Here is a 27,288-nt window from a genome sequence, read left to right as displayed (position 1 = left end):
AGCAAAAACCCCCGACCAGCTCACCCCCGCCCCTTCCACATTCACAACACAAGAAAAAAATTAGCTGTCCATCAATGGGAGAGAGGGAGCCTTTGTTCAATAGCACAATGGAGGACATTCTGCTGTGGAGGATAGCGTCACATTCAATAAGCCGATGCTGAGGTGCAGCAGCAGAGAGAGGACAGCAGGCCTGATGCAGAAATGACACTTTGACCCCGCGGACCTCCGGGGCGGTCAGACCGAGGCTCTGTTTACAGCTCATCTTTGCTGACCCACGGTCAAGAGTCGGGTGCAGCTCTAAAATGTATTTCAATGGGGCTCTAATGGGCGTTGTGAAGCTGCAGATGAGAGAAACTGTGGAGGCTAATCACCAAACAGGGAGTCTTTTGAGACTGAGGCATGTGCAGACCCTGTTATCTGGCGTGCATCTGTCAGGGGTGAAGTCTGTTACTACTACACTCCCGAGAATAAACCTGTGACGTAAACTTGGATGTGAAGTGTTTTTTCAACACTGCTTTCAAGGATTAAACATGGCTGAAACCTGATACGTGCCGTGCTCAACACAGAGGTGGTTCAGTTGCAACAGATGCTCCGGGGGATCTGACAATGTCCTCAAGTGAATGGGAAATCAAAAGAAGCTTATACTTTTATCAGTGCCCACTTGGGCGACTTGACATGGGAGCTGCATGCACATTTCAGGTGTGCTGCAGATTAATCCGTGTTACATCACATCAAACGGCTCAACTGAGAGCTTGACAGTGGTGTTGCAGACCTCTGAAGACATTCTTTTCCTCCCACAGATACAGGATCGTTCTCTTCTCCAACACAGACGCAACTGAAGTAAAATGTGTATTTTCTAGGTAATCTGTGTTTGCCTTAACTTTCAGACATTCCCACTAACAGCAAAATTGAGAACATCCTAGAGATCCACGAGTCTTAGACACATGCTATTTACAGTGACATCCATGACTCAATTCCAGTACTGTAGGATACCTCTAAAGCTTGTCTGTAACTATCCTGAATAGGCAAACATGCCAGATTTACGTTTTTACAATAGTGTTGCAGCAACGAGCCCTGAAACCTGGAAATGAGTTAGCATTTTAGCACCTCCGATTCCCTTGCATTGAAGTTGAAATGGGCTCCTATATGAAATAAAGTCTGTGACTGACATAAGCTTAAGAGATAGTCACCTTATGTTCTACAACATATAAGTATACCACATAAAATATGTCAGTAAATGCCCCACCCCTGAATTTTGATGCTTTAAAATGTCTTAAAAAAGGCAGCCACTAACAAGTCGCTAAATGAAACACATTAAATACTAGTTACTTAACATTGGTGACAAAGTCATATGACTATATTGTTGTTCATTTATAGTCTAAAGTTAGTTTTTTTATGTCTGGTGATTGCATTTACACTTCAAAAATCATAAAAGTGGAGTTCCTTTGTGAAGATTATCTTACAGAATTAAACATGTATAATTAGCTTATTTTCTGCACTAATCCAAAATCCAATGGAATAATCCCATTGGCTTTTTGTTGAGAGAACCAGACCGACAGCGACTTCCAGTCTGACCTCGAAAAACACGTCATCCTTGCAGCACTCCATCGATTAAAAGGAATGGTTACACAAATATGGAAATCTTACCGAGAGTTAGAGGAGAAGATTGATACCATTCTCAAGTCAGGAGGCTTTATGCTACCTTAGCTTAGCATACAAACAGGAAGCAGGAAGTTCAAAATTACACCTGATGACACCTCTCAATCTCACTGATTAACACTTATTTTGTTTGCTTAACCCATACACAAAGATGTATGCAAATCTGAGATTTTAGGGAGAGTGATGTGTTGGCTATTTCTTGGAAAACAGCAGTTGGGAGCAGTGACTTCCTGGAGCCTTGTTGTTATTTCGCATTGTCAGTTTGTGTACAGATTACATGAACGATATACAATGTGTTGGTAAATAAGGCTTAGATTAGTTTTTCTCTCATTAAGAAAGCAAATGAGCACATTTCCCGATATATCCAACTATTTCCTAAGAAATCATAAGTCTAGTTACATAGTGGACTGCTGACCAGTCAGTTAACTAGTTTGCTGTTCTGACAATGACAGACTGAAAATATTACACATGGAACACAGCAGGAATATTTAATACAAAGGTTTACTGGCTAAAACTGTAAGTGCATGACAGCATTAAAACAAACATACTTAATGTAGATATTGGTCGCTAAAATAATTAACATATTACTTGCTATTTATTTTTAAAAACTTGATGGGGTTGGTTTAGCAAATATATGCACAGACAGTTTATGTAGGCCTGGTGGTTGTGGCTTACAACGGTTGCTATTTTAGCTTCATGCTGCTCACAAAAGGCTTTAAATTTGAGGTAATATAGATAAATGCCTCAGAATAATATGAAATTAAAGTCATACAGGTGCTGATCTCCAGCTAAGCAGTATTCAGTTGCTGCTTTCTATGTGTTTCAGTATGTAGAAAAATGGTTGGGCCTGTTCCATGTTTCACAGATGTATTTATGTGAGCCTTTATTTAGGCACAAGATCTACAACTAGTAAATACTTACTGAGCTACTCTATAAACACCAGCATTCCACATTAACAGCAATTTACATTGACGTACCATGTAAGAGACACAGCTGGTGGTATTGACTGACATTTCTAACTCTATAACAGTTTCTAATCCATATTCACAGATACGGTTTTGAAATATAATGAGCACATTGTGAAGATTTCACTTGCCAGAAGTAACAGCGGCATTCTCTGTACACAGATGGCCCGCAGTGACAACTGTAAGGCCAGCTCCTCAAACCGAGTTCAAACCCCTCGAGCACACGCGCAGCTCAAGCTTTAAAGGGACAGTTCACCACAGAACCAAAACCTCACATGTTTTCCTCTGAAAAGAAAGTAGTTCCTACATGGAACTGCTCACAACAAGGTCTGTGGATTATGTTGAGTAACCAGGTCATGATTTTTGGAAAAAACATTGCTCAATAATTCACACCAAAACTATCTACATGGATTAATAGCATTGCAGGCCACAGGAAAAATGTGCATTTTTAATTTTGGAATGAACTACCCCTTTAAACTGTGAGCCCAGCCTGTACTTTCATGTTTAATGTATAATAATTAATCAGTAGATTTACCATGATTCTTGAATTAAATCACAAAAGCTGTATTATACAAAACAACTTGACAGCATGTGGTCAATAAAAAGAATGTTAATTAAGATATCTCAGTGTTTTTCACCTCAGTGGAGGGAATAAATCCTGTTTCAGGAGCAGTGGAAATATGCATTATCATCATTCCCTGCGTGTGATTAGCAGATGAGCACTCTGCTCATGCTCTCCTTGGCAATTGCCTACACGAGAGATGCAGTATGTACCAGAGAGCTGCTTAGGTGACACACAATGCCAGCAGAGAGCTCTGCGGCTTTAGTCTGTGTGCTTTTGTATCTCTCAGTGTCGTCCCTACTGCTATCTGAGTGCACAATGTCCCATTGTGCAGGCTTATTAGTCCTTTCTTGAAATCCCAAGCACCCCTCTTGAGTGGCAGTGGATTTAGGTGGCTGCCCTTGCTCTGACATTGGCCTGTCAGCTGGAAATATGAACGCCAGCATGAGCTTTTTCAGTTTTATGAAACATGGTTATTTCTCAAGATACAAGATGACATTACAACAACGTAACATCACAACATGCAGCTCAAGGAAATCCCTTCAAAATACAAACAGGTCAGCGTCCTGAACTCATGACCTGCTGGTGAGAAAGTGCAATGCCACCTTGAGGCTAAAAAAGGTCAAACACTTATATGACAGTCGTGTTGCAGAGTCCGCACACCTGCACGCACACCCACATGTGTGCAACGACACACAAGTTAGATAAGAGTATGCAAGGTAGCAATGAGAACTTCCATTACAAAAAGAACCAAAGAAAACTATTCCCAGGGTGTAGTCTTGTTAATGGAACACTCCTGCACAAATGAACAGCTAAAAATATAACTGAAATCACATTGCAGATGCCATGTCTGCAGCTGTCTCCATATCACAGTTATCTGGATTTTATTCTACTTACAAACCCTCGCATATGAGGGTGAACAAGAATCCAACTGTAGTTCAAAGTCCAAGGTGTAAACAGCATTAATTGAGTTTTGAGCAGGCAGGGACGGTGTCTACTGTTTTTTAATACCTTCCTGATATGTCATTGAGGTATAAAATATATGGTGGTATTTATTTTCTACAGATATACTGGGGTTACCAAAGTATGGGTTTACTAGGCCAGCTCGAACTGCTAACACAGTCCTTACAGAAAGAGCAAAAATAGAAAAGGCCGACTATGAAAAAACAATAGGAAACGTGAACAACACAGGTGTCACAAGGAAAGCTTTGTTAAGTCATGTTGAATGGCCTTTTCTGAATTGTTTTTACAGAAGTTTAAGTTTCAAGTTTGGTGGCCTGTGGGGCCAGTGCTTAAAAACATTAACATCTCTGCTTGCTGCATTTAAATACATACGGCAGACAGAATAATGAATAGATAGGAATTCAGCGCCCTTCCAGGAGGAAAGTACTTGTTGTAGGTGATACCGACCAATCAGTTGGCTGAACAGAGGTGATCTGGTTTCGTGATGTTGGCTGACACACCTTTATTATCAGGACGAAACACAAGAGGAGCAGGAGAATTTTTATTTTTCACTTGAGTCCTCTCCTCCTTGAACCGCCACCTTATCGTGGTGGAGGGGTTTGAGAACCTAAATGATCTTAGGAGCTATGTTGTCGGGGGCTTTGCCCCTGGTAGGGTCTCCCAAGGCAAACAGGTCCTAGGTGATGGGTCAGACTAAGAGCGGTTCCAAAGCCCCCTATGGAAAGTTCAACACCAGGGTCAGTTACGTCGCCCGGATTGGCGTTACCGGGGCCCCACCCTGGAGCCAGGCCTGGGGTTGGGGCTGGCAGGCGAGCGCCTGGTGGCCGGGTCTTTGCCCACGGGACCCGGCCGGGCCCAGCCCGAAGGAGCGACGTGGGCCCGCCCTCCCGTAGGCCCATCACCCGCGAGAGGGTTCAGAAGGGGCTGATGCGCTGTGATTTGGGTGGCAGTCGTGGGCGGGGGCCCCGACAACCCAATCCCAGGACATGGAATCTCACAGTGGGGACATGGAATGTCACCTCGCTGGGGGGGAAGGAGCCTGAGCTGGTGCGGGAGGTTGAGCGGTACCGGCTAGAGATAGTCGGGCTCACCTCCACGCACAGTCGGGGCTCTGGAACCCAACTCCTTGAGAGAGGCTGGACTCTTTTCTACTCTGGAGTTGCCCACAATGAGAGGCGGCGGGCTGGTGTGGGCTTGCTAATAGCCCCCCAGCTCAGCCGCCATGTGTTGGAGTTTTCCCCGGTGAACGAGAGGGTCGCCGCCCTGCGCCTTCGGGTCAGGGATAAATGCCTCACTGTCGTTTCGGCCTACGGGCCAAACGGCAGCGCAGAGTACCCGGCCTTCTTGGAGACCTTGGGAGGGGTGCTGGAAAGTGCTCCGACTGGGGACCCCATCATCCTGCTGGGGGACTTCAATGCTCACGTGGGTGGCGATAGTGTTACCTGGAGGGGCGTGATTGGGAGGAACGGCCCCCCCGATCTGAACGCGAGTGGTGTTCTGTTATTGGACTTCTGTGCTAGTCACAGTCTGTCCATAACGAACACCATGTTCAAGCATAAAGGTGCCCATCAGTACACGTGGCATGGGGACGCCCTAGGTCGGAGGTCAATGATCGACTTTGTGGTCGTGTCAACTGACCTCCGGCCGTGTGTCTTGGACACTCGGGTGAAGAGAGGGGCTGAGCTGTCAACTGATCACCACCTGGTGGTGAGTTGGATCCGCTGGCAGGGGAGGAAGCTGGACAGACTTGGCAGGCCCAAACGTACTGTGAGGGTCTGTTGGGAACGTCTGGTGGAACCATCTGTCAGAGGGGTCTTCAACTCTCACCTCCGGGAGAGCTTTGACCAGATCCCGAGGGAGGCTGGAGACATCGAGTCCGAATGGACCATGTTCTCTGCCTCCATTGTGGATGCAGCCATTCGGAGCTGTGGCCGTAAGGTCTCCGGTGCCTGTCGCGGCGGCAATCCCCGAACCCGGTGGTGGACACCGGAGGTAAGGGATGCCGTCAGGCTGAAGAAGGAGTCTTATCGAGCTTGGCTGGCTCGTGGGACTCCTGAGGCAGCCGACGGGTACCGGCAGGCCAAGCGTGCTGCGGCCCGCGTGGTTGTGGAAGCAAAAACTCGGACATGGGAAAGGTTCGGGGAGGCCATGGAGGAGGACTACCGGTCGGCCTCGAGGAGATTCTGGCAAACCATCCGGCGCCTCAGGAGGGGGAAGCAGTACCCTGCCAACACTGTTTACAGTGGTGGTGGGGAGCTGTTGACTTCGACTGGGGATATTGTTGGACGGTGGAAGGAATACTTCGAGGACCTCCTCAATCCCACTGACACATCTTCCGTAGAGGAAGCAGAGGCTGGGGACCCAGAGGCTGACTCATTCATCACCCAAGCTGAAGTCACTGAGGTAGTTCGGAAGCTCCCCAGTGGCAAGGCACCGGGAGTGGATGAGATCCGCCCTGAGTACCTCAAGTCTTTGGATGTTGTAGGGCTGTCTTGGCTGACACGCCTCTGCAACATCGCGTGGCAGTTGGGGACAGTGCCTCTGGACTGGCAGACCGGGGTGGTGGTCCCTCTATTTAAAAAGGGGGACCGGAGGGTGTGCTCCAACTACAGGGGGATCACACTCCTCAGCCTCCCTGGTAAAGTCTATTCCAGGGTACTGGAGAGGAGAATTCGGCCGATAGTCGAACCTCGGATCCAAGAGGAACAATGCGGTTTTCGTCCTGGTCGTGGAACACTGGACCAGCTCTACACCCTCCGCAGGGTGCTTGAGGGCTCATGGGAGTTTGCCCAACCAGTCCACATGTGCTTTGTGGACTTGGAGAAGGCATTTGACTGTGTCCCTCGTGGCATTCTGTGGGAGGTGCTTCAGGAGTATGGAGTTCGGGGCCCTCTGCTAAGGGCCGTACGGTCTCTGTATGATCGGAGCAGGAGCTTGGTTCGCATTGCCGGCAGTAAGTCAGACCTGTTCCCGGTCCATGTTGGACTCAGGCAGGGCTGTCCTTTGTCACCGGTTCTGTTCATTATTTTTATGGACAGAATTTCTAGGCGCAGCCAGGGGCCAGAGGGAGTCCGATTCGGGGACCACAGGATCTCATCTCTGCTTTTTGCAGATGATGTTGTCCTGTTGGCTCCTTCGAACCAGGACCTTCAGCTTGTACTGGGGCGGTTTGCAGCCGAGTGTGAAGCAGCTGGGATGAGAATCAGCACCTCCAAGTCTGAGGCCATGGTTCTCGACCGGAAAAAGATGGCTTGTTCCCTCCGGGTCGGAGAAGAGTCCCTGCCCCAAGTGGAGGAGTTTAAGTATCTTGGGGTTTTGTTTACGAGTGAGGGGAGGATGGAACGCGAGATCGACAGACGGATTGGTGCGGCGGCAGCAGTAATGCGGTCGTTGCGCCGGTCTGTCGTGGGGAAGAAGGAGCTGAGCCGAAAGGCGAAGCTCTCGATTTTCCGGTCAATCTACGTTCCTACCCTCACCTATGGTCATGAACTCTGGGTCATGACCGAAAGAACAAGATCTCGGATACAAGCGGCTGAAATGAGTTTCCTCCGCAGGGTGGCGGGGCGCTCCCTTAGAGATAGGGTGAGGAGCTCTGTCACCCGGGAGGAGCTCGGAGTAGAGCCGCTGCTCCTCCACGTCGAGAGGAGTCAGCTGAGGTGGCTTGGACATCTATATCGGATGCCTCCTGGGCGCCTGCCTAGGGAGGTGTTCCGGGCATGCCCCACTGGGAGGAGGCTCCGGGGAAGACCCAGGACACGCTGGAGTGACTACGTCGCTCGGCTGGCCTGGGAACGCCTTGGGGTCCCTCCGGAACACCTGGAAGAAGTGTCCAGGGAGAGGGAAGTCTGGGTGTCCCTGCTCAGACTGCTGCCCCCGCGACCCGGCCCCGGATTAAGCGGAAGATAATGAATGAATGAATGAATGAATTGAGTCATCCTCACTTCTCATGGTCACCATCAAGTAGCTCTAATACTTTGGTACGCTGTAATATGTTGATACCACCTAAGCCTAGTTTTGAGTCAATAAAATTGAGTCATTTCTAAAGATGATATTAGTTTGTTCCACTGAAAAAATTGAGCTATCTGCTATTTCAAACAATTAATTATGCAGCAAGGACAAGAGATCCAATGTCTTGCCAAATGGCTGCTGGGTATTCATTAGCTTGGCCATCTGAACTAACTTTAAATGTGGAAGTACAGTAAGTGCAACCTGACAGTGACCTGCACAATGCATGTGCAACACTGGCAATGTGCTGGAGATCTGCTGCTTTTCTGTTGTTTCCGTTTCCTTCTTTTCTTCCTGTGACAGCACTCGACAGCCTCCTGGATGGAGTTTAACCTGCTATCAGTCGATCACGGCTGTGGTGCAGTCCTCAGTTGGATTTGACTTTCTTGGCTGACAGCTAAAAATCTTTGCTCTGCAACAAACTTTCTGCTGCATCATCAATGTTACTTCACGGCGAGGCTTAAAGATGGCCACTGGCAAGAAGACTGGCCGGTGAAATTACTCTGGTGATTAACGTGGCAATATTGAGATAATTAACACCTTTGGCTGGCAATGAAAAAGAGAACCATTCATTAGACATTTATCCATGTAGACTCAACAAACTTTATTTTTATTTTTCCATGTATATTTTAATCTCTCTCTCCTGTATATATGTATATATATACATATATATACAGCAGCCATTTTACATGAAATAATAGTGTAAACACAGGTGTTATCAATGATACTAATTAAGGCTGAGTTTCTATTCACATTAAGCAGAGTCAGGGTGCTGCTATTGTGCATGTTGGTTCGGTGGAAAGGCTCTTTGACTCTAAATGGAACAGTAACTTAATTAGTATCACTGATAACACCTGTGTCCACCCTACAATTTCATATCAATTTGGCTGCCATGAAAAGGTCGGTTGTGGTCAGTTTTGTCTTGAATTAGACTGCAGTCACAATGTGCACTTTTTTTCTTCATAATGTTTTAGCAGCATCTTGCAGTTGGCATAAATCAATTTGTTGGTCAATGTGTCTGATCGGTTTCAAAAAACCACTAAATATGTTCCATCATGGGACACAGTCACAAGCAAAGTCTATGAGCTGATGCTGTCATGGAGATGAGGCCTAGTCCTAGACTTATTTCAAGACTAAAGACAAGGTTTAACTGGCACAGCAACTGAAAACAAAATATGGATTAGACCAAGCTGTTGTCCAGGAAATTGCAGTTTTCAGTTTAGCCTGATTGACAAAGCACACACAAGCAACCCAGCCTACTAATCCTGGGGATTTTAGAGTCATTTTAGCATAATGTCAATGAAGGTTCTCATTCATTCAGGTCACAAGTCAAAGACGTTATTGTAGCTTAGCCACAGGGCTGGATTACCAACCAGACAAAGTGGGCAACTGCCCTTGGGATCCCCCAAAAACAAGTCCCAGGTTCATCGTGTGTCAGTTCTGAATACTTGCAAACTTGTTTGAGAAGTGTTTCATCAAATTATGTACCTATCCTGAGAACCAGACCCATCTGAGATCTCATGTCCTATTAGTTCTGGCTGATTCATCCGGGCCCCCTCTCGTTTAGACAGATTTCCACCAGTCCTGGATCTAGTCAGGACAATCACAACTGTTTATCTAATATATGGCAGGTTTGACTGTACAGAGGAGTGCAACCTTATTGGCTGATGGATACTGTTTCTGCTGAATCCGCTATTGCATCAGTATTGCAAGAGATATACTTGCTGTTTAACCACATGTTTGTGCATGCATAGAGTTAATATCTAAAGCACAAACTCAGGCACAAAAAACGTTCCAAATGGACGCAGGATATGCAAGGCGGCCATCATGCGAATGGATGTGTAGGGGTGCGTACGTGAACGTGTAGTTAAAAGGAAGTACATCTCTGGCCTTTAACAAACTAGACAGAATATTTTCTCTAAAAGAACAACTGTCCTTAAAGCTTTTGTTGATAAGAAAAATGATTGCTATACTTCCAACAGGATGTGGCAAGTTTAATTTACCAGCTACCCTAGATCAAGTTTCATTGCTGATCGGTTATAGATCTGAAAATGAACATAAATGTGAAGTAGCATAGCAAGACCAGGCTACAAATTACCATAAACTGTCAAACAGAAAACCTGGGGCCATTCTCGTACAGGTACTGGTTGGTTTCTCTGCTTTTGCGCAAAATATAAAGAAGTTGCCATGTGTAGTGTGCTGCGTGTGCACTGCACTTAATGGATCAACAGGGGCTCAACAGCATTTTGGCCTAAACAGGTTACATGGCCACACTTATCCAAGCCGCTTAGATTAGTAGCAAAACATGCTCAAGACTTTTAACAGTGAATTCACTTAGTACTTGTCCATATTTCGGCGCAGCCATTTTGCTGGCTGGCCCGGTCATTCTCACTTATTATGAATAACATGTTTGTCTGATTTCGATCAGCCTCAGTTGTCCTGTATTCAGAAGCAGGATTTTATAAAAGACAAAAGAAAAAAAAATGTTATTCGGAATTGTAAGATGAATTGGTTCACAGAAACCGAGAAGCACCCTGAACATCATTCACTGAAAAAAGGAACAATGCGAGGCAAAAAAAATGGATCACAAAAACCAGCATGGAGAGTCATCATCACATAAAAGGTCTTATTAATCAACAAAACAACAGGGAAACCTTAGTAACGATGGGAATTCATTTTGTAAGGGTGCAAGGCTGTAATTTCTATTCACTCTTTCTTCAGCATTTTCAGTTAAATGCATGAGCCACTGGTTCCTTAGCAACAGACTCTGCAATGATGCAAGATTGAAGAGGAACAGCTCTGCAGTTCCACAGTGCAGGTGAAGACAAGTCGGCCAGAGTCTCCTGTTGCAGCTCTTCAAAGCCTCTTGAAGTTACAGTTATTAAGGCAACTGAATCTCATTTAACAGCACTACAATGTACATCAAAGCTAACGCAATGATTTTGTGAGAGGGACACCACAATCTGTTATGCCTTTTGACATGCGGCGTACACTGAGAAATATCAATTCAACACCATTCTTCATGCATACAGCATCAAAGTTTACATCAAATGTGTTAACAATGTGCTGAACACATTAATAAATAAATGCCTACAGGGAGTGTAGTGTGCATTTCTGGGCCTATTTTGTTTTTTTAGCAGTCAATTTTTCCTTTGGGGTTAAACATTTCTTAGTTTAACATGTATAAGACTGCAGGTGTGGACACGATGCCATAACAATCATAATTTTGTTTTTATTCCCAAGGATATCTGGCCAAATACAGGCAATATGACATCCCACTGAGAGATTTCTCATCTCAAACATCAACAGCAAGCATCAGGTTTAGCATGCAGCACATCAGAATCAGAAAGCAGGGGCTTGGCTCTAATCTTTTTGCTTGTGTTCAGCAATCACACAGAAGATGTCACAGAGAGATCAGTTTCTCCACCAACAGAAGCTGCATTAGACAATAATGCAGACTATATGTCATTTTTTGAGTATAAGGAGGCACAGTGGCCTTTAGACATGACCCACTATTCATAAACTTGGTGGTACATATATTGAAATGCCAACATAAACATCAACTTGTAACTCCTTTTTATTCCAAGGGTTATTAACGGGCATTCAGAGAAAAGAAGACTCAAGCACACACAAGTTTTCCATTACAACAGTAATTCAACACCACAAAATTACTTTTTAAATTTATAACACCCAACACTGGAAGCTGAGGGTGGAGTTTTCTGTAAGGTCAAGAGTCTGCTCATGTTTTAGAAAGAAGAAACTAAATATTTTTACTAAACAGATTTGTGAATAAAGAAATAAATAACCTTTCATTTTTTAAGGGGTATTTCTAAGAGATGGCTCATAAAAGGCTCCAGTGTTGTCCTATCAAGATACAGAATAAAGACATGCCTTCACTGAGAAAATTATGCAATGATCCTACGGCACCAGAAAAAAAAAAGGAAAATCATCCTTTCTTCACACAGCTGAACAGAGACACAACATGATCACCAGTTGATTGCTGAAGATAATTTTCATCTTCATTATTTCACTCCATGACTCTCTAATTCTGCCTGAAGTTTTAATGGTGGTGACCACTATGTTGTGTTATGTAAATAAAAGTAAATATTAAAACTCAAACACCATGTACCTAATGTTCAACATCAACTAGCTTTTCCCAAGTAAATATTGTCAACATCATTGCTATATCTTTATTAAGGTTGCATTAAGTATTTGTTTTGGCATTCAACTGCATGATTCCCACACCTCACTGAAAATGCAATGCTAACAAACCAACCACTGCTTTTTTTTTTTTGGCAAAATGACAAAATGCTGAAATTGTAGTGACCAGTCAAATACAAAACAGTAACACGTTTGAATCGCACTCTTCTATCAAAACCATTGTAGCCAAGCTAGTTTCATTGACTATGTTTGTCCTTATTCAAGAAAAGACAATTTTCCAACATACTGGCTAATGAAAATCAACATACCACTAATATTCCGCTTTACATGCAGCCATACATACTCCAATTAACACAACAACATCATATGCATACCAAAGCATATTTAAAACCCTGTTGATATCAAAAGCCGTCATAATGTTTAAAAGTACATTTGTTTCTCCTTCCAACCAGAAATGTGAGCTGTGTGCATTTGTCTCTACCCCAGCCTCGCAAACTGTTGGCTAGTTAGTTTCTTTACAACAAGATAATGTTCCAAACACCAGAATAATGTTGGCAAATCCTACACGTTCTAATCGGAAAATACTCCATTCAGAATAAGGCTTAATTTGGAATATTCAAACAGAATATTCCTTTTATATGACCCATATCAAATTCAGAACATTATCATATTCTGAATTACAGTGGAAAACTGGTGTGGATGTTAACACAGTCACTGTTGGATCTTAAAATTAAGTTATAGCTTCCACGAGTGCGCAAGGCTTCGCTGAGGTCAGTGTGATGGAAATTTCGTCATCAGAGGGTGTACACATACACACCACATACCCGCCATTGCTGATTTGTTGATCACTACAGACAACAATCTACTGTGCTTGTGTGAAACTCGTCCTCCAAGTGGACTCCAGAAGGTATAAACAAAACTAACAGGCGTCTGTGGTGTCCGCAGCTGTCTGTGTACGCATCCATTCAGGAATATAATCAAGCTCTTTCGCTCTTTCACTATAAACTCGTAATTTCTGCCAAAAAAAACCAAACTAGCCAAGCTGGTTTCATTTAAATTATTATATTTGACTGTACAAATGTATTGAAATCAGGATAATGATACCAAAGACGGTGCCAGCTGCTATAATAATGTCCAGTACAGTCAAATACAAAACAATAACACTGCTGAATCTCATTCTGTCACTGTCAGCTCATATAATTTCTCCTAAAAAAGCAAACTAGCAAGCTCTCAAATTCTACAAACATAATCAAAAACCTGCACATGTTGGTGTATTTTAGGGACTGCTGCTTGATGCATTTTATTTGACCTTACGAAATGTATCTAAATCAAGATAACTGTCTCAAAGATGGTGTTGGAACATGTGGTGCAAAACATGTACATTTAGACAGCTGCTTTAATACTGCCTGACACATTCACATACAAAACAACAAAACAACACTGTTGAGTCTCACTCCTGCACTGTCAGCTGCCAAAAAAACAAAACTAGCCAAGCCGGTTCACTAATACTCCAAATCAGTTTTCAAATTATACAAACATATTTAAAAATTTGCACATGCAGGTGTATTTCAATGATTGCTGTGAGTGCCGCTTCCAAGATAAACTGCAACCTGATGCTTTTTGACTGACCGCACAAAACGTATCTAAATCAAATAATGCTGCCAAAGATGGTGTCGTAACCAATGGTGCAAATGTCTGCAGCTAGACAGTTGCTATAATACTTCTCAAGACCCATGACAGCTGGACTTTGATGGACAGTACACCGACTGCCGCTATGTCACACAGCTATTGATTGGATACATGGGCGGGTGAGTAGCAGGGAGAAACCGCTACCATCATTTAAGACACCTGACAGTGCATCATCCTCAGCTTTCCACATACCAGGGACTGTCATCCCTCTCTGGTCAGGTAATAATAACATTTAGACTTCATTTTTTTCCCAGTGTGACAAAGAATATCCCTTCTGAACTGAACGGCTTTATAACAAACCCAATTATGTCCATCGTGCCATCTCTAGTGGTACATCATTATTCCTCTTGCTCTCTGTGCAACAACTGTGTGAGTGAGTGTGCCTCTGCATTGTTGAGGGCAATCATTGGCTTCATGTAACATGTGACTCCACATTGGTAGCATCTGTGCCATAGACATGGGTCCAACATTAGAAATAAAACTGTAAAGCCAGATATTTTAGTTGATGGGATGTTAAAACAATGCCATTAAGAAGCTGGACCAGTGTTTGAGAGCTAATTACAATCACACAGGCTCTTGTGAGTGCAATTGAACATTTTATTGTTAACACTGCAGTGCTTGTGGGCAATTCATGCTTTGAGCAGGACTATGAGATCGACTACGCCCCCAGCTTCAAAGTGTGATTGTTGACACTGTGCTATGCGCCCATGACAATGTGTACATAAAAGGAAGGGAAAGGACTGGAGACCCCCCTCAAAACAGACACACAACACCCCCCCCTCTCCACCTCCAACAGCCCTCAATGAATGAGAAGCACCAAACGACAGTATGATTCCCCCCCTTTTTTTTTTACTCACCTTCAATGGAGATTACATGCTCTCGGATCTGGTTCTGCAGGGCCAGGTCATCGATGCGCTCGATCAGGTCGTAGATAGCGTAAATGTTCGGGTGGACAGACTCGAACCGGTGGATCTCTGCCCTGATGGCCGCTGAGTTGGACAAAACAAACTGCGACCCCGCCGGGCCGGGCTGGGCAGCCTGGCCTGAAACAGTCCCCGAACCGAACTGGCCTGCCCCTGAGCTCGCAGACGATCCGGATCCGAACTGGGACGGGATGGACTGGGGCACTGGGACGGGAACTGCCACCGGGACCGTGCCTGGAGTGGGCATGGCTGGCTGAGACTGCTGCGAGATACCGGACACTGGGACGCTCGACTGGAAATTCATCTTTTTCTTCTCTCTCTCTCTTTTTTTTTTTTTTTTTTTGGGAGCGACTAACTCTTTTTTACAACAACGAACACAAATCTGCAGACTAGAATTTCAGACTGAAGCGATGCGAACAAAAGAAGTCCGCGCGAACTGATGGTCTGGAAAACGATCGGCGCAGAAGCATCAATAGTTGGTCGCCAATTGCAACAAAACGCGGCTCTTGTTCATATTATTAAAACTTGACTGTGATTCATTTTCCGTTATTGGCCAGATCTATCCAGGGCCCCCTCTTTTTTCTGTGGCTTACAAACCCGCAATGCCTACCACTACTTGGACACTCCTTTATGGGCTACACCGCTGTTTTGGTCAAAAGCCGTTTTCCTTTAGTTGCTCTGTTTGCAGGAGACAATGGGCTAGGCTTCAGCACGGCGCCCTGGTCCACCACCACACTGCCTTGAATGCGTTGTTTCTGCGCTGAAATGAAATAGCGTTTAGTCCTCTTTGGTCCAAGTGGTCCCTGCCCAGCGCCCTCCTCCGCATGCTGAAACGTCACCCATCACGTAATTGTACTTGAGATGGGGGAGGGTGTGATTGGATTTGGCGGAGGGGGAGAAACTCGCAACGTGCACATCATTATAATAACCTACCTGACAGTTATGCAACCGCAAAAAATCTGGCTGCTGCTGCAAGATACAAACATACATGCTGCCATTACATTAGGATTTCTTTAGTTGTTGTTGTCTCTATTAAAGCAGCCAGTATATCCCATGTAGGCCTACACCATTATGTCAGTGGCCTACACATTCACACTTTCACACGTGTGTGTGCACGCGCACAAGCACGCGCACAGACTGCAATATGGGCTCTTGAGAGACTTCTTTGCACCAAATGTTTATCGTCTTGAAACTCCAAAATACTCCATGTTTGTCTTTGAACAGATTATAGGTGGATGCCTGGCACAAAAATAGCAAAATACTATTAAATACTATTTATCATATATATATATATATATAAATATATATATATATATATATATGTATATATATATATATATATATATATATATATATATACATATATATATACGTATATATATACGTATATATATATATATATATGTATATATATGTATATATATATATATATATATATATATATATATATATATATATATATATACATATATATGTATGTATATATATATAAACCAAATGGTCAAGGACACAGGTAGCTAAGGCAAGAGAGCAAAATTATGTTATGGCTAACTAGAAATAGCCACAGCTAGCTCACCAAAACTGATACAAACATTTACACGTTTCTGTTAAATATATCAATTTTGGTGAGCAACATCTTTTTAGTTAATTGTCCCACATATGTAAAGCAGAATTTGAACACATACTGCCAGGCCAGTTTTTGACTCTAGTGGACTTACAATTATCTTGTGTGGTCAAACTACTATCAAAACACTTATTTAAACTAAATTGTGGGAAAATAATATGTTAAAAAGATTCAAAACAAAGGATATTCTTCCCTGCCTAGTAGACTAGCTGGCAGAGTAGCAATAAGCTACTGTCAGCAACACAGCTAGCTAAAGCAAGAGAGCCAAACCCTTATAGCTAGAGATAGCCACAGCTACAGCACAACTACACAGTTAGCTAAAGCTAAAGAGACAAATCCTGTTATAACTACCTTCAGATAGCCACAGCTAGCATTGACTACAGACAAGTAGCCTAACTGATAAATTGATCAATTTTGCTGAACCAACATCTTGATAAATAGTTTGTTGTCCCACAAAGGTAAACCAGAAACTGAATGCTATCATGGGGAATACAATCAGCTAACTCCTGCCAGCTGACTATTGTTGTTAATCATTTCTTGTGGAAAACTAATATGTCAAAAAAGATATAAAATAAAGGATGCATTCTAGCCATCTGTTGTAGTTAATCCAGTCAGCTTTCAACTTTAAACCCCCTTTTATTCCCAATTTAAGCTTTCCTGTAGTTACTCTTCTCTGTCTTTGTAGGGCAGAGAGGTTCCCCTCACTTTGTATACACACACACACACACACACACACACACACACACACACACACACACACCTATTTGGCAATGAAAAAATACATACTAATATTGCATTTTTATATCCGACAAACCATAAAAAAGCAGTGATACAGCAAAGTTTTGTCAGGTCTTCTCATTTTACATTAGCCCAACTTCCTCCTCAGCATGCATCATCAAATATCTGCATGTTCAAAAGGTTCTTACATTATTGAATCTCATAAGAAGTGGTGTGATATGGATCATAGTGGGCATGTCTTCACTGAAAAGGAAGACGCAGAGCCACCTGCTGGCTTGAATGCACATTACAACAACAGCTGTTCAAGACCAGACGACTGTCACCATCAGTCAAGGTTCTGCAGGAGTGTGTTGGTGCAGATAATGACCAAACAAACACAGCTAGATACAAAATAAATGCAAATATGTGTTTTGTATGTCTGTAATCTGTCATCATTTCAGGTCAAGTGTCTTGATTTTTCAGTGTAGGGAAGGAAAGGGAAACCGTGCCAAGATGAAAAAGTTTTATATAAAATATTCATTTAAATATAATGGAGGAAAAATTAAAGCATTACAGTTCCTGAACTTCCAGGCAGCCTGCGGCATTTCTCACACATTAATAATATAGAGTGCAATAACCATTTTTTATTATTCTTCCTGGTATTAGAGTTGGAAACACAGCTTCAAGATTAATATTAGTTTTAGAACAGAGTGATTTCCAAGGGATATAAACATAGATAATTCAGAAAAGACCCAACTTCACATTTTTGTTCAGAATTTTTAAGAAGTGTAATAAAGTGCCAATATTTTCTGATGCATTTTAAATGGATGCCGTGGTTTGCACTTGGTTGTAAAAGTCTTTTTCTTTCGCATGTTTTTCCAATTCATTATGTAACCAAACCTGTTGTGACAGCGGGGATGATAATGCACATGTCAGCACAGCTGCAATATGACACATAACTTTTTATTCCCAGCGTCACGTCTGAGCAATTATGAATTCAGCAGCAAGGACAACCTGCTGTTTTGGAAATTATGATCATTATTTATGATTTTCATGAATTAATGACCGAGCAGGCCGAGTAAACAACGTGCACGACTGTGTCTTCATTCTGTGCCTCTGCTTGTGATGAGGAAGATGTAGAAGCCACTCTTATGGTGCTGTTGATGCTTTTACGGCACATTTTAAGGTAACAGAACATTATTTTCTGAAATCAGACGTTTATATTTCTCTTTATGTAACCATGAACCTCTTCTGCAACACACACTACACACTCTGTGTGTGTTATCATCAGCCTTCTGCCACCATCTGTTGACCAAATTTGGAACTTCCTTTTCCAAACACTGCTTACTATGCTCATCCTGTTGCTCTCCATTTTAGTGTGAACATTTATAAGCAGCGGTGATTGTTTAATCTGCCTATAAAGACATTGTCACTCTCCAGTTGTTTTCATAGCAATGTTCCACAAGTTAAACTGCGTGGATCTCAAAATTACTTGATATTCGGATATGACTCTAACCTTTGCAATAACCTGCAGCTTGTAGGCCTTAAAATGAGTTTCATGCTCTGTTCATTTACATGAATCATGCAGTTAATTCTCTGGCTCATTTGGTATTGACATATGATGTTGGCACTGCTCTTAGGGGAATGACATAAGCCATCTTGGCAAATGGCTGAGCCAACATATACAATAACTACAGTATGCAACAAGGAACATGCACAGTAATCAAGACCATTTCTCACAGCATAATATATCAGAAAATGACAGATATTCAAAATGAATTTAAAGAGAACTTAGTCATGTTATTTAGATTCACAGACACTGTATGCAAATACACAATATCCAGGGTCTTTTAACAGGTAAAATGTATGTATTTTGTGTTTATTTAAAGTAACACTACAGCTCATTTTTTCAATTTGAACAAATGTCATCATTTGAAATTAGTTAAATAATTAATTTGTCCAAAATTATTTGTCCAAACTTTGTGACAGTTCAACCCAAAATCAGAAATACACATTTTTCCTCTGGCTTGTAGTGCTATTTGTTCATCTAGACTTTTTGGTGTGAGTTGTAGAGTTTTGGAGATATCAGCAGTAGAGATTCTGTGTTCTCTGCAATATAACCCTGACTCAAATAATCCACAGACCTTGCTGTTCGCAGTTTCCTGTAGCAAGTGGTCCCTATTTTGGAGTAACTTTTTCCATATTTGCAAGCTGTAAAAAAATGTCATGTTCACTTTCCAAGCAAATGTGATATCTTAAAGTTTCCACATAAGGGGTCTTTCAAGTCTTCTGCTGATGTTACTTTCTGACTCTTTCTTTTTCTCTTATCTGCAGTGGTGAGCTTTGGCAGCATTTTATAAATATTTGACAGACTTTCTTTAGCTTTATTTCTATTTTGAATCAAGTATTGTAGGAATTCATTTGCTGGTTTGTCCTTGAGACCTCATTTAAAATGTAGCCAAGTAAAAAATACATAAAAGAAACTTGGATTAAAGGGTAGATAATAAGTAAAAACAATACAAGCCGCAATAGAACAAATAAAAACCTAACAAGAAATAAATACAGTTAAATTTTAAAGCAAATTGATTAGCTAAAACAAGAACATCAAGAAGTGAGACGTGATGCCGTTAAAGATTTAGATTGCCCTAAGGATAAAATGAAGTAAGCCCTGCATGTTGTTCCATGTTGCAGTTTCACAATGAGAAAAACTGGTTTCTCCAAACTCAGTGAGAACAACCAGAACCTGCAGCGCAATCCAATCACTTGAGAGCGTTCGATAAGAGCAGCACTGAAGTAATGTAAGGGGGTAAAAGAAGACCAACAAGGACCTTATAAATAAATAAAACTGAAAGTGTGTACCAGAGGGAGAGGGCCACCCAACCTTATACAGCCCATAATAACAAGTAATGAATCTCAACGCAGAGTGATGAACAGAATCCAAGAGCTTCAGAGTCATAGCTGAAACATGCATGCATAAAATGTCAGTTTAGTTTCTGTACTTTTCACAGCATTATTACTGTAAAATGAGGAAATCTTTACTGTATAAAATGTATACAGCAATTTCTGCACTTTTTACAGCATGATTACTGTAAAATGAAGACATGCTTACTGCATGATATGTATACAGTATGTTGCTGTATACTTATAATTGGCGGGACAATTTTACAGTAAATATATTATCACTGTAAATCTCAATACCGTGATTTGTAGTAGGATTATTTTGTTATTAAGAAGGCAGAAGAGGACCTGACTTTCATCCAGTTCAGGTAAGTGTCATAAATGATGCTGGCCACCTGCTTTTCTCCATGTAATTTTATTGTAAGAGTGGCTAAATTAAATTAAACATTTAAATAGTTTGAACTAATACTTAAATTCTCCAAAGGCTGGATGATCCCCAAATAATCTGAAAAACTCTTTAAATGGGATCCCTGATTGTTACTTATTTTTCATAATCTGACCAGATGGAGTCTTTGAGCAGAAAGTTAAGGGAGCTTGGGGTATGGCTCAACATTAAGTTTCAGTTTTGTCTCTTTAAGGGAAAAAGTTTGTCCACCCCTGATTTAGATATTCCAAAACAGTCCATGTTCCCTCTGACAGCCAATCACTTACCAGTTTTTGAGTAGTTAGCCCACTTTTCTTCCTTTATAATGAGAGGTAAAAGTCATGTGATGATGTCTGAACACCGGCGAGTGAAGAAGAGCCAGCCAGTCCTTCGAAAAATTGAAATATCTCCGGAACCAGCTGATCAATAGTCTCCTCTACAGCAAGGTGAGTTGGCGAAAGTCAGATCTTCATTTTTACCCTTTTTGCCATTCAGTTTCTTCTTTCACAAACTTTTGGAGTTTGATTTTCTGTTTGAGAGTGAACTGAACTGAACTCTTGTCAGGTCTGGGAGGGAACCTTTGATTTGTGTAACTCTCACGAGATTTGTGTGTTTGGTTCTTCATTGTGCACCTTTTACAACCTAATTTTGTTTTAAATGCGAGAATGCTATGGTTAAATAAATATGGTAGGTTTAAGGACAGAAAACACTCAGTTAGGGTTGTGGAAAAATCATAGTTTGGGTTTAAAATGATCGATCTTGTGAGACCTTTTGTGGGTCTGGGGTTCTCTTATTGGGTATACTTCTTTGTTTTGACTCTTTACTGGTTTACATTAGCGGATGTAGCAAAAATCACAAATAAAAGGCCCGTTTTTACATCATGAAAATAATGACCATTTCATTTTTGTATGTTCCTCTTGGTGGTCTTTTTGCAGTCATGTACAAACCTTGAACTCCACTCTGTCCTATGAAATGGCCAGATTTCTTTTCAAAAGGCTGCGTTCCAATAAGACACAGACAAACTTAAAAAAGTTATGGTCATAGTAACTTAAAAAACTCAACTTAATTCATACAGCCAGCAAAGTCTTTTCATGCTGTTTAAGTGTAAAAACTGCAATTTTCAGTATATATTTTTATGTAACATCACAGTGTTTGTTTCCTTTCCTGACAATGGAGGTGCCCTGAGAGTAGAGCGTGCTGATTTTTACCGTATCATTACATCACTGTAACATGGGGTGTATGTCCATTATGTTTGTCTTGTTATTTCACTCTTTCTGCAACAGTCGCAGCACGGCTGGTGCCTCCACATGGAGGTCTGAGGTCAAAAGCTAACAATTTGAAATACTGTGTTTTTCTCTCTCCTCTTGTGTCATGCTTACTCACACTGATTTTGGTCGCCTAAATCAATACACAAACAGAAAATAAAATTCATTTGAACTAGTCAAGAAAAAACTGCTTGAGATCAAAAACTAAAGTAGGTTTGAAGTGCTCAGTCTTCAGAGTCAAAATGACAAGGAGTTCATCTTTCTTATTTGTTGAACTGAGCCAAACAGTATTTGCAAACATGTTTCAGTTTGTTCCTGGGGCCTCCTGCATGCCACACAGGTGGAGTTCAGAAAGTTGAAAGTTTAAAAGCACAACTTAGTATTTCCTCTGTGGCGGATTCCTCTGTGGCGGATGACTTGTTTGATGTTATGTGTGGCCTGATTAGCTTCACTCCATCCATCTAGAATTTCAAGTTTAGTGAGCAAATTCTTCAGATTATGTCCTGAATGTAAAGAACAAAAGAGCAGTACCACCACAGTCCACATTAAGTGCTCTGGAAAATATTCTCATAATAGTTTCATTATTTAATTTTCACTTCTTGTTCCATCTGATCAGAGATGTCAGATTTCAGGATCGTTACTTGATATTCTGATTAAGACATGTGGGATATGCTGGTATTATTCTGGTTTTATGAGCTTTCTTTGAACATGTAAACAGCAAATCCTGTTGTACTGTGAGTAGGTTTTAAAGTAATCATACTGCAAAATATATTTCCAGCAAATTATCAGCAAATTGCTGCCAGTAAGTTACTAAAAAAATTGTTACAGTACAATACTAAGAGGAAAGTTTCCTCAGTAAACATCCTCCTTTTCTGCAGAAAAAACGTTTTATTTCTACAGAAGAAACCAATAAGTTTGAGTTTGAATAATAAGTCTGAACTGCACAATGACCTCAGCAAGATAAATGCAGTGTTTCCCAGTTTACTCATTTGGTATGTTGCTCCAAATGATCTGCAAGACCCTGTGAGAAGCGCCTCAGGACGCTGGTTGCTGGCATGAATACTTGAACAGGCGAGATTCATTTACACCCAGAGAGAAAAAAATGTGTGAGAGCAATATTTATGAAACCTGTCTGAATTATTGATTCTGCTTTTAACTTGCAGAGATGAGGACTAAATACAAAATCTTGATGCTGTTTTTCCCCCCAGTCTTTACAAAGGCCTCAAACTGTTTTAGGTGGAGTACATCCTGCACTTGAACTCTGATCACATTGCTTTACTGAGGACAAGATGGAGCCACTCTCAAATTATTGCATATTTATCCATCAACCACAAAAGACCACAGGAAAGCATCCTCTGGATATGAACCATACATACTGCATGAAATGATGTTACATTATTAATCAGATAGTTATAGCTATATAATGCGCATAAGCAGCTGAGCAATGCAATCAAAGGATGAGCTGTGATGCCACTTAATGAACAAAGGAAAGACTTAACATACTTCTAGCTCAAGCTTGATTATCATATTTACAATTTGTCTTTCTCTGTTAGAACAAAATAGACTATTATTCCACTTGACCAGAAAATAATACACTATAAATATATGGTTAAATTTGATCATGAAGGCCCATTCTTGTTGTGTGTCTTTAAATGATGAGCTAAAATCTTAAAATAAGGACTTAATTATCTCAATCTGGTGACTTAGTATCTCAAAATAATGAGAAACTTTCTAGAAAAAATGACTTGCGTCATAATTGAGTCATAATTTTGAGAATGTTTCTCATTAAAATGACTTACTGGATCTTCTTTTTTTATTATCACATTCGTGGAAAAAGGCTTCCATTAGACAAACAATGTCACACTGTTTCATATGTCACACTGATTTTTTAGCATTGTGAGTTTCCAGTCTGTAGTTTCCATCTTATTATTACAATTTTAAAATTTACATAATGACACCCATGCTCTTTTACTGCCACATATCGTTATTTTATTATTTGTTTATTGTGTATATAATTTTGTGTTTCAGTTGATTTTGTTTGTCCATGCTTTCACGCTGTTCATGTTCTTTTTTGTATGAAGAAACTAAAAGGAAGAGCCGAAACCAGTGGTCCCCAAACTGGGGGGCCTACAGCCACTGCAGGGGCAACATGGATGACCAGCGGAGACATATAAAGTGAAACAACGTTGAATGAATATTGATTTATGTAAGGGAAATAAACAAAGAAGAGTTTGCAGATAGTGTCATGTTGACTTTTATTTCACTAAAATTCAAATTAAATCCTTCTTTATCAGGTGTTTCCTCATCTATCTTTAATTATTGATAATAACTGCTGGGGTTGGGGGATGGGGTGGGTTGGCATGTAATTTTTGCAGCTTCTGAAGGGGGAGGAAAAAGTTTGAGAACCACTGGCTGAGGCAGTGACGTACAACTATGGCCAATTAATTTCCTAAGGACAAATGATGCGATCATGTTGAAGCTCAAACCTTCATTCATAACTTAATGTGACTTAATGTGATGCAAAATGACTTTTGTTCTGTTTTAAATTATATTGAAGGTTAAATTGACAAACTATCTCAAGTTGATGTTTATGTCACTCCAGTTACTTTTGTGCTGTATAATGTAATACCAGATAAATGCATAAATGCAAATCATACTCATATTGAAGTGGTTTATCTCCCATGAACATTAAAAACTGGTTAAACAAAATCCTGAATATAAATCGTGTCTTTTGTGCTTGACTTGCTAAAGTCTCTCACATGGGGTTTATTCAGGGGTGGAATTTAACAAAGTACATTCACTCAAGTACTGTGCATAAGTACAAATTTGAAGTACATGTACTTCACTTGAGTATTTCCATTTTATGCAATTTTTTTTGTTAAATTGAAGGATTAATTGTTCCTCAGTGGGTTGAGAAACTTTTCCTTCTTAAATAAACTTCATTAAAGAAATGCTTGCCTTTTTAGAGATATGTGATTCTCACAGGACAGCAACACTTGCAAACACATGATGATGTTATAATATATGATGTGTTGCTGTACCCCAACAGTAAAGTACTTAAAATGAGCACAACCTTAAATATCCAGAGCAGTAAAATGCAACATACACAATAATGCACCAGTAATATTAATCTGAATATATGTGACAGTATGTTACGCCCCACCCTCAGGCAGCTCTGTGGTGTGAAGAACACTAAAATCAACCACAGGAACATGAAGACATACAAACAAACAAGACACTAAATCAAAACTACCAGAAGACACAAAGTCAAAACCCAACAGCAACACAAAATCGCAGAGTGAGAGACAGAAGACCCCACACCAGAAGCCTCTCTCTCATCTGCTGCTGTAGGAGCTTTTAAGCACTTTATTCCCAGACCATGTGCAGCCCATTGATCGACCAGATGCAGCACACCTGGGCAGAGCCAGAGACGACAAACAACACAGGGAACACATACAGATACTGTCACAGTAAAACACTGACAGGGACCATTTTTTGGCATGAGCACTTCTAGTTTTGATACTTTAAATACATTTTGCTGATAGTACCGAAACACTTTTGCTTAAGTCAGATTTTGAATGCCGGACTTTCACCTGTGAGGTATTTTCTCAGTGTGGCATGTGGTAAAGGCTCTGAACGCTTCTTCCACAACTGGAATTTACTGATGATTTTTTTGAAATAAGCAAGACAATTAATACATCATCATCATCATAAAAATTTCAAACCTTAATTTAATGTTAAAATAGAAAGATTTGCACAAGAGACACCATCTTTTCATGTGCAAACTAGTTGCAGAAGGAAGAGGTGAGACTCTATTGATTCTCTTTTATATTTAGGCACTCTGGCATGCCATCCAGACACCACGGCTTGAACTACCATCTAAGGATGTAACGAGTGCAGCACACAGAGCGAGCCGCTGCCCTTCACAAGTGTGCAGATTTCAGATAGCTGTGGCCGGATCAAGCCGGTGACCTCGCTCTTCTGCTGTTGCTCAGGTTCAAGTTACTAAAACACACTGAGCAAAACAAGGTCACCCTTTTACAATGTACACTTTAATGGAGCTTCTTTTCACCACAAAGAACAAGTAATGTCCTAGCTTGTTACAGATGCATCTGTGTTTGTCTAAAGGATTTTTTTTCGCGTCCAAGGCTATTCCCAGTGTTTGATTACAGCAGACCTGGGAACACATAACTAATGATTATTGCTGTGTGGTTAAGTGTTAGAACTGACTCAACAGTGTCATGTTTTAGTTCATACGATACTGCGGTTTTGTTTGTGCCTATTAGCACTCCCAAGTCTCTGACTTCTTTCCCAGCTCACACTGATGTTTTGAAACTTAACACAGCTCACAGTTGATTCTAAAACACGAACAATGAGGCTGAGAGGACATCTGGGGACTATTCGACAAAATAACAACAGATGGGAGCGAATCGTTATCTAAAACAGCACATAAAAACAACTAATTTAGTAGCAACAAATTTACAAAATGATTTCCATGCACTCTCAGAAATAAAGGTGCTCACTAGAACCATAAAGGCCTTTCCACCTTCTAAGGGCACGAACAAGAGCCCACACAAGGGGGGTTCTCTCAAAAACCTTTTTATATTCCAGAGGTTTTATTTAGAACCCACTCAGGGGGTTATACAGAGAACCGTTTTATATCACGGTGCCAAAGAACCCTTGACAAAAGAGCTCTTCGAGGATTTCAACAGTGCTTGAAGAACTCTTTCTTACGAATAGGGTTCTCTGGATGAAAAAGGTTCATAACGGATGCGGTTTGTGACCAGGAGTTTGTACAATAACTTAAATGTGACATATATTTATTCATGTGTAGCCTATTTAATATGTAATATATGCCATATTTCCTTATTTGGTGTAATAACAATGTCTTAGTCGTTTTTGTTTTTGCCACGTTTAACAAATGTGCAAGCTCACTTTGTTAAATCGTTCCCATATGGAAACTACAACTCAGTTCCATAAATGGCATCCTCAAAAGACTCATTCGTTGTTCACAAACAAGGATGTGGTGAGGTTCACCACCTTGAGAAAAACTGTGTGGACCAGAACATTTCTCAACATAAAACTGCAAGGAAATAGGGATTTCACCATCTACAATCCATAATAGTGTGAAAAGATTCAGGGAAGCCAGAGAAATCTCCGAACAGAGGGAGCAAGGCTGAAAACCAGCATTGAAGTCCTGTGACCTTTAGCCCCTCAGGCAGCACCTGCATTCAAAACTGCATTAAAAGCCCATATAATTGTATAAAGGATACTACATAGGCTCAGGAACACTTCAGATAACTGTCAGTTACTGTCAGTAAACACAGTTTGTTGCTTCATCTACAAATGCAAATTAAGACTTCACCATGCAAAGAATAAGCCCGATATAAAAAAAAATATGCAGAAGTGCTGCAGACTTCTCTGAGGGCCGAG

At 41.2% G+C, this 27,288-nt stretch overlaps 1 protein-coding gene across 1 annotated transcript in view; it reads right to left on the bottom strand.

The window, feature by feature from the left end:
- The window catches only part of agap3 (ArfGAP with GTPase domain, ankyrin repeat and PH domain 3), a 180,649-nt gene extending 164,492 nt beyond the window's left edge, over positions 1-16,157 (bottom strand). The window contains exon 1 of the mRNA XM_084731420.1: positions 14,862-16,157. Within this exon, the coding sequence (XP_084587546.1) occupies positions 14,862-15,231 (370 nt within the window). The 5' untranslated portion in view covers positions 15,232-16,157. The remainder of the gene's footprint in view (positions 1-14,861) is intronic.
- Positions 16,158-27,288: the final 11,131 nt, after the last annotated feature.

This window comes from Lutjanus erythropterus, chromosome 12, assembly GCF_056507025.1.
Source record: "Lutjanus erythropterus isolate fLutEry1 chromosome 12, fLutEry1.hap2, whole genome shotgun sequence".
NCBI classification, from domain to species: Eukaryota; Metazoa; Chordata; class Actinopteri; order Lutjaniformes; family Lutjanidae; genus Lutjanus; species Lutjanus erythropterus.
This window is presented reverse-complemented; position numbering and strand designations above follow the sequence as displayed.